This window comes from Rana temporaria, chromosome 4 (genome assembly GCF_905171775.1).
Source record: "Rana temporaria chromosome 4, aRanTem1.1, whole genome shotgun sequence".
NCBI lineage: Eukaryota > Metazoa > Chordata > Amphibia > Anura > Ranidae > Rana > Rana temporaria.
In genome coordinates, this window is record NC_053492.1 from 222,719,532 (window position 1) to 222,734,403 (window position 14,872).

Sequence of the window (14,872 nt, forward strand, 5' to 3'; positions counted from 1 at the left end):
AAAGGGCAAGGTATTTTTACAGCACTTTTAATTCATTTCAATGGAGAGGGGCGTTTTTGGAGCGTTTTTTTCAGCGCCCAAAAGCTGCTCCAAAGATGTTGCTTGCAGGACTCAGTGTGAAAGGGTCCATTGAGATGCATTGAGAGCGTTTTATGAGCGTTTTAATAGTGCTATTTTTAACGCTAAAACGCTGTAAAAACGCTTCAGTGTGAAAGGGGTCCTAAAATATATTTCAGAAATAGGCAATATATCAACTTGCCCTGAGCCTCAAGTGCCCCATCAATTGAAAGGAATTGTTGGAATCCTTAAGACCACAAACACACACATTGATTGGTTATTTGAAGTGAACACAAGCCAGGGTGAAAATGACATAAGTAATTTGTCCAAATGATGCTAAAATGGTAATGAAACTCTGATTATAACAGTTGTGCCATAAATGTAGGCACAATGTTACAATAACTGCAATTAAGTAGCATGCTCCTTACATAAAAATAAATCAAACATAAACAAACAAATATAAAACAGTTACTGCTTTTGCTACTATTGTATCAGTATCATGCAAAGATAATTGTGTCTATTGGATTTACACATCTAAGCATCCTGATTTATAAAAGCATGCTAAGCCATTGAATGCAGCTAAGAACTGATACACCTTATCCTATCCTGATATTTAGTACCCACTGAGTCATATTATCAGATTTTTTTTTTCTTCTTTTTTATCTTTGCTGATTTCATATCGATCTCCCTGAAGGATATTTGCTGAGTGTTAGGCTTGTTAGCTAGAGTAGAAAGACAATACTGCAAGGTGTTAACCCCTCCGCCGCCAGGGGGCACAGCAACGTCTTATCCGCAATGCATTGATACATTCAGCTGTAAATATTAAAGGCAAAGGATCAAAACAAAAATGCATGGTCTTCATCTGACCGGCTGCCTGTTAGAATCATGTAAACCGTCCACACTAACAGCTGCATGTATACATGAAATCGTGCGGCAATACAGATCAGCCTTGCAGTGCCTTATAATGTTATATTGAAGGAAACCTATGTGTCTTCCTTGGAATTCCGATGCTTCTATCACAAAACATGATTGCAGGTTAAATACCATTTCCAGTCCTGGCTCAATTCACCAAGCTTTAACACAAGGAGCCATGTGTCGCCCCCCCCCCCCCAATACTGTCATTCCCCCAAGACTGTCATTTTTTTCCAAGACTCGTTTTTTTCCCCCCAAGCCTGTCATTTTTTTCCACCCAAGACTGACTCCCCCCCAGGACTGTCATTTTCTTTTTTTCTCCCAAGACTGTCATTTTCTTTTTTTCCCCCAAGACTGTCATTTTCTTTTTTTCCCCCAAGACTGCCATTTTCTTTTTTTTCCCCCAAGACTGTCATTTTCTTTTTTTCCTCCAACACTGTCATTTTCTTTTTTTCCCCCAAGACTGTCATTTTCTTTTTTTCCCCCAAGACTGTCATTTTCTTTTTTTCCTCCAACACTGTCATTTTCTTTTTTTTCCCCAAGACTGTCATTTTCTTTTTTTCCCCCAAGACTGTCATTTTTTCCCAAGACTGTCATTTTTTCCACAAGACTGTCATTTTTTCCCAAGACTGACATTTTTCCCAAGACTGACATTTTTACCCAAGACTGAAATTTTTTCCCAAGACTGTAATTTTTTCCCCAAGACTGACATTTTTCCCAAGACTGACATTTTTTCCCAAGACTGACATTTTTTTCCCAAGACTGACATTTTACCCAAGACTGACATTTTATCCCAAGACTGTCATTTTTTCCCCAAGACTGACATTTTTTCCCAAGACTGACATTTTTTCCCAAGACTGTCATTTTTTTCCCAAGACTGTCATTTTCTTTTCTTGCCCCCCCCCCCCCCAAGACTGTCATTCTCTCATTCTCCCCTAAGACTGTCATTTTCTTTTCTCACCCCCCCCCCCCCCCTCCAAGACTGTAATTTTTTCTTTTTCAAGACTGTCATATTTTTTACCCAAGACTGTCATTTTTCTTCCCCCCTAGAATGTCATTTTTTCCCCCCAAGACTCATTTATTCCCCCAAGACTGTCATTTTATTCCCCCTAGAATGTCATTTTTTCCCCCCAAGACTGTCATTTCTTTATTTATTTATTTTAAACGAAGCTCCTCTCCTCGTGTTAGCTTTGGTGCATCAGCCCTACAGACGTGTGCATGTACTATGTAGGAGCATTAGACCGGCATGCTGCAGTGGAGGAGGGAGAGAGGGGGTTAATCCAGATGACTAAGTGGTGCCATGGCAGTCTGTGCATTGGTTGAATGCCGGGTGGCCTTGAGATATTATTCCAGGAAAGAAAGAAGGAGGGGAGGGAAATAAAGGCGCATAGAAGGTGGGGACAAAAAAGGGGGACATTTAACCCTTCTTTAAAGGATTGTGTTCAAACGATTTCATCAAAAGCTTCAAGGTTTATTTATTTTTTTTGCTTTTTTTTGCCATCTCCCTCTGCATTTGTAGCCTAAACCCTCTCTGTCTTGCTCCCCCCCTCCCCTCCAGAGGTAAGGCGCAGGCAGTGTAGAGCAATCCGACGCTGCCCGTTTCCAGGGTGAAATCCATCCCCCCCTCCCCCCCTCCTTCTCTTTCCGCCACCTCTCACATTCAGACGCTTTTTAATTAATACAGCTAGAAAAAGGATTGAGGATTTAAGGGAAAGCAAAAAAAAAAAAAAAAGAATACGGAGCTAAATAAAATACATAGTGTTAAGTGAGCAGGGAATAAGCAGCTCCATATTTCTCAGTGATATGAAACGAATGGTGCCTCTGCCGCCGCTGCCGCTGCTGGAGGATTGTGCGGCTGCTGCTGGAGGAGAGGGGCTGGCCAGAGCTGCGTTCAGCACCAGAGCGGGTGGACAGCTCCCTGCCCGCAGCCCCAGCACTGGAGCCCCTTCCTATACCAACGAGTAGACGTCGCCTCCGTGCTGGAAGAAGTAATCGCTGCTCTCTCTCTCTCCATTAGGCTGCGGCTTTCTCTCTTTATTCCTTTTTTATTTATTATTTTTATCCCTTCTTTATTATTATTAATCATTCAAGGATTAAGCTATTGTCATTTATTTTTTTTCTACAGGAACGACTCTCTGGGAACCTGGTCCACCCAGGGATGTAAAACGGTGCTCACCGATGCATCCCATACGAAATGCTTATGTGATCGTCTATCTACCTTCGCCATTTTGGCTCAGCAACCTAGAGAAATAGTAAGTAACAAAGGAGGGACAGTGACTTTTAGGATGCGCTTTAGGTGGGGAAAGAAAGGATTTGTAGGAAGGGGCTTTTTGTACATAACATGCAACACTGATTTTGTGCACTGTAAAGGATGGAGGAGATGTTTCCATGTTCAATTAGGGATGGTGTGTGTGTGTGTGTGTGTGTGTGTGTGCTGCAATTCTTAGAGGTATACATGGACCAGGATTGTAGGAGAACTGCTCACATGGGCTGGAGAAGTGGATAAGGATTGCTGAAATGCATGTCTGGATCAAGGCTTTTTGGGTTAATAGTCAGTATGGTAATGTGCTTTTTTGCTTGCACAGAGAAATACTCTGTGAGGAGAAGAACACAGTGTATAGTGGCTATTGGAATGGGGAGCCTAGATTGCTTAATAGATTGCAGATATTCACTGGGCATCCTAGAGTGGGATTGTCTTACGTTTAATGACCGCTACCGTTTAACCAGTGGAGTCACGCTCCTTTCTTCAATATATTTTACGCATATGCCTTATTTCTTTTACCTGAGACTATTTATTTTATTTTATTTTCAGAACAATTGCAGTGATTGTATGTAAATAGTTTCACTAAAATGACTTTGGTGCTGTCTCTTTTGCTGTTAAAGGGAAACCAGTTTTAATCTGGCCATACATTATACACTTTTCTTCTCCCATTTCCTTTAGATTTTCCTTCAACTATAGTTCAAGGGCCTGAAAGTGTTTAGATCTGACCTCATATTATATGGTTTTGGTAAATCTAAAGCAGGGGTAGGCAATCTGGGGCCCTCCAGCTGTTGCAGAACTACAAGTCAAATCCGGGCCCCAGGTTGCCTACCCCTGATCTAAAGGAACAGTGTACAAGAAATGTGTATAGTGTATGGCCAGCCTAAAGTTGGATATACACTATACAACTTTTGTTGTTCGATTTCCTTTAGATTCACCTTCAACTATGTAGTGCAAGGGCCTGCCTCCTGGAAATACAAATTCAAAGTGTTTAGATTTGACCTCATATTATGTAGTTTTGGTAAATCTAAAGCAAGGGTAGACAATCTGGGGCCCTCCAGCTGTATGCTGAGCCGAGCCTGCCCGACTATACCCGAGTGTACTGCGCTCGGTATATGTCAGCGGAGTGGTTCAAACACAGCGCAGGAAGCGGGTATCGGCGTAAATCGCGCACCCACGATTTTGCCCTGATTTTAAGGGCAAAAAAGGGTGCGGTATACGCAGATAAATACGGTATATAGTTTTGGTAAATCTAAAGCAAGGGTAGGCAATCTGGGGCCCTCCACCTGTTGCAGAACTACAAGCCCCATCAGGGCCCCAGGTTGCCTACCCGTGATCTAAAGGAACATTGTACAAGAAATGTGTATAGTGTATGGCCAGCCTAAAGCTGGATAAACACTATACAACTTTTATTGTTCGATTTCCTTTAGATTCACCTTCAACTATTTAGTGCAAGGGCCGGCCTCCTGGAAATACAAATTCAAAGTGTTTAGATCTGACCTCATATTACTGTATTTATCTTCATATAACGCGCCCCAGCGTATAGCGCGCACCCCCAACCTAGAAGAAAAATTCCTGGAAAAAAAAGAAATACTTACAGTTTGGATGCCCCTCGTCGGTGTCTTTCCCGGCGTCCATCGGCGGCCTTGTCCGGTCCGGCATCCTTCTGCGGCCATCGTGGTGTCCTCCCCGCTGTGTTTTTCAGCCGATCCCCGCTTCCCGCGCTGTGTTTGAACCACTCCGCCGACATATACCGAGCGCAGTACACTCGGGTATAGTCGGGCAGGCTCGGCTCCTCTAAGCGTAACGGATGTACAGGACGCACAGGACGTGACCGCGAGCGGAGCCGAGCCTGCCCGACTATACCTGAGTGTACTGCGCTCGGTATATGTCGGCGGAGTGGTTCAAACACAGCGCGGGAAGTGGGTATCGGCGTAAATCACGCACCCACGATTTTGCCCTGATTTTAAGGGCAAAAAAGTGTGCGGTATACGCCGATAAATACGATATATAGTTTTGGTAAATCTAAAGCAAGGGTAGGCAACCTGGGGCCCTGCAGCTATTGCAGAACTACAAGTCCCATCAGGGCCCCAGGTTGCCTACCCTTGATCTAAAGGAACATTGTACAATAAATGTGTGAAGTGTATGGCCAGCCTAAAGTTGGATATACACTATACAACTTTTGTTGTTCGATTTCCTTTAGATTCACCTTCAACTATGTAGTGCGAGGACCTGCCTCCTGCAAATACAAATTCAAAGTGTTTAGATCTGACCTCATATTGTATAGTTTTGGTAAATCCAAAGCAGAAATAGGCAATCTGGGCCCTCCAGCTGTTGCAGAACTACAAGTCCCATCGGGGCCCCAGGTTGCCTACCCGTGATCTAAAGGAACATTGTACAAGAAATGTGTATAGTGTATGGCCAGACTAAAGCTGGACGCATACTATACAACTTTTATTCGATTTCCTATTAGATTTATCTTCAACTATGTATTGCAAGGGCCTGCCTGATTGCAGACAAATTCAAACTGTTTAGATCTGACCTCATATTTAATGAGTTTGGTAAATCTAAAGCAGGGGTAGGCAACCTGGGGCCCTCCAGCTGTTGCAGAACCTACAAGTCCCATCATGCCTATGGGAGCAATGCTAACTGCTAGCCTTTCAATGACTCATGGGAAATGTAGTTCCACAACCGCTTGAGGGCCCCAGGTTGCCTACCCCTGATCTAAAGGAGCATTGTACAAGAAAAGTGTATAGTGTATGGCCAGCCTAAAGCTGGATACACACTATACAACTTATACAACTTTTGTTGTTCGATTTTCTTTAGATTTACCTTCAACTATGTAGTGCAAAGGCTGGTCTGATTGCAGACAATTTCAAAGTGTTTAGATCTGACCTCATATTATATGGTTTTGGTAACTATAAAGCAGGGGTAGGCAGCCTGGGGCCCTCCAGCTGTTGCAGAACTACAAGTCCCATTATGCCTCTGGGAGTAATTGTAACTGCCAGCCTTGCAATGCCTCATGGGAAATGTAGTTCCACAACAGCCAGAGGGCCCCAGGTTGCCTACCCCTGATCTAAAGGAATTATATGGTTTTGGTAAATCTAAAGGAACATTATACAAGAAAAGTGTATAGTGTAAAACATATCATATGAGGTCAAAGCTAAACAACTTTCAATTGTATCCAATTATGCAGGCCCTTGCGCTATATAGTTTAAGGTAAATCTAAAGGAAAAATGTACAAGAAAATTGAACATGTATAGCCAGCTTAGATAGAGCTGAGATGGATTAGAACACTCGTCAGTGTTTATTGCGGTCTGTGTCCCCATTCGGGAGATTCACCCTCTCTATTTGTCCTGTTTACCATTATCATTGAGAGTGAAAGTAAATGAAAATCCCAAATTTTGGGTTGTCCCCAGAAATGTAATAGTGGGGAAATCTTCCAATGGGGACACTAGTTCTGGTGACCCTTAATTTGCAGGGATTTCTTCTCACTTCCTGTTTGGCTTTGGGACAGGAAGTGAGGAGAAAACTCTGCAATCGGACACAGATGGTGAAAATAAAATCTGACAAGGGTTATAACCCTCCCTTACGCTATTCAAAATGAAAAAATAAGTTTTGCCTATAGTTCTGCTTTAATTAAATTGCAGCATCCAAACTAATTACACTATTCAATGTGGACTATAGTGGACTATAGTCTATGGACAGGAGTGGCCTAAATAATATCTAAAGGCAAAACTTTTTTTTTAGATTTGAATAGAACCATTTGGGGTGAGGACACCTGCCTGTGTCTGAATTCTGATCTTCAATATTACCAGGAAAGAAAGATAGGTAATTCTAAAACTGTGAGTAGCCACTAAAGCACGAATAGAGGGAATACATCCAATGGCAACGCTTTTTCCTTTGACAACTGTCTAAGAGGGCATTGCTCTTGCATTGGAAAGATAAACGCTCACTTACTGTTGAGTCTACAGGACAGGAAGTGAAGGGAACATCTCTATAATGGGATGCAGAGGGCAATTCCAAAACTGTGAGTGACCCCCAAAGCAGGAATAGAGGGAATACTTTCCAATTAAAACACTTGTTCCTTTGACAACTGTCCAAGAGGGGATTGCTCTTGCATTGGACAGATAAACAATCACTTCCTGTTGATTCTGAAGGACAGGAAGTAAATGCAAAATCTTCCTAATGGGATGCAGATGGCGAAAAAAAGACAGATGTTTTAACTCTTCAATACTTTATATATATATATATATATATATATATATATATATATATATATAAAAAAAAAAGTTTTTGGTTTAGAGACATGATAACTAGCAACTGTAAAAATGTTTGTTGTTGGGCTCTCAACATTCTAATAAACTTAATCAAATCAGTTTACTCATGAAAGTTGTGCGCTGTCTTAAAGTTGTATTCAGGTACTATAGAACTTGTAAACTGTAAATGGGCTTTATTAAACATTATCCAAATATAGATATAGATATATATCTATATATAGATATAGAGAGCAAACATCGGTGGGTACCTAAAACTATCTTCTCTTGCTTAGAGTGCTCCAAAGATCTAACAGGTGAAATCCAGTTGGCCACCATTGGTTATGGCAGTTATTACCACTTCTCGTTGCATGCTTTATTAAATAGACCACTTTCTATACAAATAAATGGCAAATAGTAGACAGTGGCAACTAACATTTTGCTTTGCGTATGTTTCAATCTACAGATCATGGAATATTCAGGTACTCCTTCAGTCACCCTGATAATCGGCTGTGGTCTCTCTTGTTTGGCCTTGATTACGCTTGCAGTAGTGTATGGAGCATTATGGAGGTATATATCTGGTCTATTGGAATTTGGTAGAGTAAATGTTTGAAGTTTAAAATCTATTATAAAGCAAACGTGTTTCAATAACAGTTACTGATTTCTTATACTCAACAAACACACACACACACCTGTGCTACCTCTACATGTTGTAGAGTGTTTCCTTTGGAAATATTTTATAGTTAAAATGTATACATGGCATTTGATCAAAGTGATGTTATCTAAGCTCACTGGCTTTGATGTAGTGAAAAAAAAAAAAAGAAACTGAGTACTTGAAACTTCTAATACTTGAGACTAAACTACAAAGGTAAGCAGTGAAAAAAGGTATTTTGCTTAGTTTTGTGCAACCAGTTTCCGAGACAGTGACTTACTAAAGGTAAATACTGTAGGGTGTTCACTTTGCAAAGAATACCCGATCACATTCAAGGGAAATATTTTTGTTTTAAAAAAAAACAGCATTTTTGCTTGATGGAAATCAGCAGAGCTTTCCCTTATTCACTAAGCTGTGCGGCTGATTCTTTTGCAAAGTGCAATGTCCCCTGCAAAAAAGCTTATGTGCTCTGAGTAAATCAGTCTCATCAGTGCCATTTTTGCTGTATTGTCTAAAACAAGTAGATAGGATACTCTGGGGTTGATTTACTAAACCTGGAGAGTGTAAAATCTGGTGCAACTCTGCACAAAAGCCAATCAGCTACCAGATTTGTGTCTTGTCAAATATTTATTAACCAAGGTGAAGTTTGAAGCTGATTGGCTTCCATGCACACTGCACCATATTTTGCACTCTCCAGTGTAAATAAATCAACCCCTCTCTGTATTTAGACTGTTCACTTAGCAAAATAAGTGTTCACTTCCGAAGTTGAATGTTCACTTAGCCTAGTGAATACACTAAACATCTATATCCTTAATCATTATACCATGTGAAAGCAAACTCTTTTTTCTTATTTTAAATTTCCCTTAAATATACTTGGCTATTTAAAAAGACACACAACATTACCTTATTTACTAAGCTTAGTGAACAAACACTTTTCAAAATCTCTACTTCGTTAGTGCCTTGTGTTTTTACAAGGCAAGGTAATGTTTCTTTTTTTTTTCTAAACTAAGCTGAGCACATAAAAACATGGGCTCGCATAGAGACCTGCGGAGAAATGTTTTCTGCACCGTTCTGCTCCACAGGTGACAACTTCAGGGGAGTGTGAACAGGGCACATTGAACACTATTGTTTACTGTGTGCCCTTGCAGAGAGCTGTGTTTCATATGCAAAAAAACAAAACAGAGCTCTCTGCTATAGTGTGAACAAGCCCACTTCAATCTCATTGAATGTGTTTTCAAGCATATTGGTCTCAGGGCCGGTTCATACCAGAACACAGTGCAGAAAAATCATGTTCCATGCACATTTCCTGTTCGATTAAAGAGGTTGTAAGCCCGGATAAAAAAAAAAAAAACACACTAGCTCATTATGAAATACTTACCTTAGAACAGGGGTCTCCAAACTATGGCCCTCCAGTTTTTCAGGAACTACAATTCCCATCATGCCTAGTTATGTCGGTGAATGTCACAGTTTTGCAATGCCTCATGGGACATGTAGTTTTGGAGGGCCGTAGTTTGGAGATCCCTACCTTAGAACAAAGCCCTGCAGTGATGCCCGCATGGCTGACATCTTCCCCAGTGTTTCCTCCAGATGACATCACTGCACAGGCCCCGAAGAAACAGCATGGGCAGCCATTCCTTCAGAGAGCATGCGCTGATGACGTAATCAAAGCAGTATACTACCTATAGGTATAAACACACAAGGGGAGTTAACTTCCTCTTTAAGCTTTGACAAAAAAAACTAGAAGCTGATTGGTTTCTATGCAGAGCTGCACCAGATTTTATAAATCAAGCACACTCTGCCTACACTCCGCATTGGGCACAGTTTTTCATGCACTTTTTGTTTTATGTTTTATAAGTTCTTTGTGATAGCCCATAGATAAATAGAGGGTGCAGGAAAACATATATTGTTAAATGTGCTACTGTCTTTTGATGATATCTTTACCTGTAGCAGCAGCATAAATGCTTAAGGTCCTAATGACCTGTTGATGAGAGAACAACAGCCATCTGTGTGCAAGCAGCAGTCCTTTCTGCAGCAGTCCGATACACATTCCCCTATCACACCGCCAAGTACCATCTAGCATAGTACAATCAGCAGGGAGCTTGAGCTTTGCTGCTTGCACAGCTTTTGCTGTGACTTAGCAGTGTTGAACATCTTCAAGCTTCAAGCTTACATATAGATACCAGTGGTCTTTTGCAGTCAGCCTCTAGAGTCTAAAGTCTTATGTTTGTGCCGCAGGTGAAAATATTATCAGGACAGTCACACATTTAACAATATATGTTTGATGGCACCTTATTTATCTGTGGGATATAACCTACAACTTCAACTGAAATATACTGAGTACCTGTACAAAGCCAAAGCTTATGATATTATACAAAGTATAACTATGGAGTCATTTTTGTTTGGTTTGAACCACGTGTCACGGTTTGGGAAATGGCATTGTTCTGGCAGCTGTTTCCACCCAGTATTGTTTCTATGTAAAACTGATGTGTATGGAAGCCCTTGTCACACCATTCAGCTGTGAACCCATAGGTGTGCACACAGGGTGTGCCAGGTGTGCCCAGGCACACCCTAATCACCCTGTGCAGAACAGATTCCCCCTACTGACCTGGTTCCCCCTCCTTCCCCCCACAGCACTGCCTGCTTCCCCCCTCTCCCACCGGTTGTTGCTGTAGATGTTTTAGGATGAGTGGGGGAAGGGGCCAGTAAATATGCTATTTACTGGCCCCTTCCCTTTCTGAATAAACATCATGAGTGATCGGTAGAGTGCCTTTGAGCTTTGGGGTGCACACCCTAATGCCAAAGGCTGCGCACACCTATGTGTGAACCCTCTGCACTATTTTGTCTCTTGTAAATTAGTTCCATCTAACTGGTTGGTGCAATCCCTCTGGAAATATAAACCAGCAATTCAAAGAGAAAGAATGCAGTGGGGTTGATTTTCTAACGGAAAAATAGACTGTGCACCTTGCAAAGTACAGTTACACTCTGTAAGAGAAGCTGCTCCAGAGGTTAATAAATGAGCAGAAGTTCTGCTGACTTCCATCATCCAATCATGGGCCAGCAAAAAGTTTTTTTTTCTTTTCTTGTGTGTGATTGGGTATTATTTGCAAATTTACTAACCCCCCGAGCAACTGCCCTTGCAGAGTGCAATTGCACTTTGCAAAGGTCACAGTCTATTTGCCTTTAGTAAATCAACCCAAAGAGAAAACAGCTTTCTTATGGAACTATATTATACCAGAACAACATGGTTCATCATGTACAACTTCCTCAGGTTGCATGAATTACTGTGATACAACAAAGCTATATTGCAGTGGCATTTGAACTTGTAAATAGTTCTAATTTTTTTCCAGGGGTCACCACTGTATTTTAAATTTGATATGCCATTTTGTGAATACTGTAATCAGTAAATTAAGAAAGTTGAAAAAAATGAAATTTGTTCTGAAAGAAAGTTTTCTTCTCATGATATTATTAAATATGCCCTATAAATCCTGCCTGAGTGATGTGGTAATATTCCCACTGCATTATTAATTTCTGTTGCATTATTGTTAGCTAGCCATATAAATAACCAGAACAACAACAAAATGGTTTTTAATACCAAGTTAAACTAAAAGCCAATAAATAATTCAATATGCATTTCAAATATTTTCCCCTTTACCTATTATTTCTTATGATTCAGACAACTCAAAGTCTTGGCATAGAATTGAGGCTTTTCAGTGTTTAGAAATCATTGTTGTAGAATGATAGCATCTTTTAACCTTGATGTGATTGTTGCATGAAAAATACAATCCGAAGAGATGAGTGCCTGGCAGAAACATTCATTTATTGTGTTACTTTATATATTGCCTAATTGTGCGCAGTATATGTACAACATACAGGCATACCCCACTTTTAAGTAAGCAATGGGGTTTATTAACTAAAGCTGAAAAGCGCAAAATCAGGCTCACTTCTGCACAGAAACCAATGAGCTTCCAGGTTTTATTACAAAGCTTAATTGAACAAGCTGGGATTAGAAGCTCATTGGTTTCTATGCAGAAGTAAGCCTGATTTTGCACTTTCCAGCTTTAGTAAATAACCCTCATTGTGCACTTAAACGTGGGGTATGCCTGTATACAGTATAATAGAGAGAGATTTATATTTAAAAAGGTCAAAACTGTAGACTAATCATCTTATCAGAAGTGTAAATATTGTACCGTGATTACTTTTACTCTGTGCTATGAATTATCTTCATATGTGTTGGTTGTATTTACCATAACTGACACAGTAATAGAAAAACATAAAGGGATTTCACAAATATTATTTAGTAATATTTTGCAACACGGTTTATTAAGATTCTACCTCTAAGGTGTGATAGAATATACAGTAGAGCTTGCCAGCTCTGGTACACAAGTGCATACCAGTAACATTGTATATTCCATTCTAGAAGCCACATTCCAGTCGAAATTTGGGAGCCTCCGTTAGCCAATAAAGATTTAGCATTGCTGACTGTTCAATTGTGGTGGTGGTGGGGCTTATAATGAGAATGGTCTGATGGACCGTTTTCATCGGACTAAACCGATCGTGTGTGGGCCCCATCGGTTATTTATCCATCGGTTAAAAAATCAGGAACTTGTTTTTAAATTATCTGATGGATAAAAAACCTATAGAAAAAAATCGTCTGTAGGCACGTCCATCGGTTAAAAATCCATGCATGCTCAGAATCAAGTCGATGCATGCTTGGAAGCATTGAACTTCATTTTTCACAGCACGTCGTTGTGTTTTACGTCACCGCGTTCTGACACGATCGTTTTTTTAACTGATGGTGTGTAGGCACATCAGACCATCAGTCAGTTTCATTGGATAACTGATGGAAAAATCCATCAGACCGTTTTCATCGGATGGAGCGATCGCGTGTACAGGGCATAAGATGTATTTAGGAGCTTTTCTCAAAGTCTGAAACTGATACTATTATGTTGTCATTTTTTATATCCCACAAAAACATATATTTGAGCCTGAAAGTAAGCAGATATTGAACCTTACAGGGCAGCTATGTAGTCGAAAATAAATGTTCTTCATAGGGGAAACTTAGTTTAGGTTGGGCATTTTCTCTTTTAATTGTGTGGAATTGAATAAACATATCCTCAAGAGCAATTAACGTAATATATTTTAATTATATCCAAGTCCAGATCTAGTAATGTGGGAAATAGGCCATGACTGGCATGTATGTGTAGCTCATATTGTCCTTGAAAGTTCAACGTCAATTAGTCAAGCTAACTAATTATATATGTTTTTTTAATCTGAAAAAAACTCACTATGCTTTATTTGACAGTACTAATGCTTTCCTTGCTTATATGTTATTTTTGTCTGTATTAGATGATTGCTTCTTTAAACAGGCAGCAATAGCAAAATGTATGGGTGGTGTTGTTCTTAATTGTAAACAAAAATCAACAGCATCGTAATCTGACATTTAAACCTTTATTATAGAGCACACAAGCAACAGAGGTGGCCCAAATACCAAATGGTCCACACAATATCCGCTAATTTAGCAACGTATGAATCTTGCATATGAATTGTGTACTATTTGCATTTTTCACAGCATGTCGTTTGAGCTGTATTACAAAGATACCAGAAAATGGGATTGTGCTGTTTCCCAATCGTATTGTGATATTATAGTTTTCATTAAACTACAAATGGAACAGTGACACTGCATGACATTACAGTTTTAGAAAGTGCTGCTCTTAAATAAATGTGGGGTTGCCATGACAGCAAATTATAATTAGAATGTGTTTTTAACACAGGAAACAAGTGCATAGAAGCTTTTTAGGCTGATAAACTTGTTTTTATGTGAAAAATAGTTGGAATATAGTGTGTATATGTTTTATTAAATGTCGTAGAATATTTTCATTATTGTGTTTACTGTTGGTTTGAAAGCTACAGCAAAGGGAACTACTGGCATTGGCATTGAAATAAACAATGAATAATGTACATGCTGGCATTTAGGTTGGTTTGACGGACAGCATCTTTTAATTTCATTTAGATGCAAATCTATTCAAATACTGTTGGAAATGACGCTCAATTATACTGTGAATTGGATATTGTGATTATTTGGTAGTAAACCAAATAAATTGTCCATGCTGCCTTGTTCTTCAACAGGAGGTGCACTTTTCCATTGTTTTATTTCACACTGACTGGATAGTGTATCGTCAGTATGGAGGCATCACAGCTGCTGTGTAGCCTAGACCTTCAGTTGCCGTGTCACTGAGCCCATTGTCTCCATGTTTTAGGATGTAATAGCCAGCACTAATCAGTTGTCTTTTGTTTCTACATTTGGAAGCCACAGATTTCCCATTGGAATTTGTTTTTAACGTGTGCAGGCCTACATGTGTGATCTGCTTGCTATGACAGGGCTGACAGCAACAACTACAACAGAGATTACCAGTGAATATTTTACAGCCAGATTGCTGCCATTGAGGATTAGTGGTTAGCACTTTTACCATGCAGCGCTGAAGTTCTAGAATATTTTGCATAATGTTTGTGTTTTCTGTCCATGTTTGTGAGGTTTTCCTCTTGGTCTCCAGTTTGCTTCTGCAGTCCAAATGCATGCTAGTATGCTCATTGGCTTAAAAACAAAGAGTCCCTAGATTCTGTGTCTGATGAGTTTGGCGGAGATATAAGTTTGTGAGCTCTTTCTGGGCAGCGACTGGCTCCATGAAATTGATAAAGCGCTGCCAATTTTGATGGTAAATAGATAAAAATGCATAA

General features: G+C 40.0%; 1 protein-coding gene across 4 annotated transcripts in view; it reads left to right on the top strand.

Moving 5' to 3' along the window:
• ADGRB3 (adhesion G protein-coupled receptor B3) overlaps nt 1-14,872 on the top strand; it is a 1,023,178-nt gene that overhangs the window by 777,404 nt on the left and 230,902 nt on the right. For all 4 annotated transcript variants that reach the window (XM_040349908.1, XM_040349906.1, XM_040349909.1 and 1 more), the window contains 2 exons: nt 3,095-3,221; nt 7,952-8,055. In XM_040349908.1, the coding sequence (XP_040205842.1) occupies nt 3,095-3,221; nt 7,952-8,055 (231 nt within the window). The remainder of the gene's footprint in view (nt 1-3,094; nt 3,222-7,951; nt 8,056-14,872) is intronic.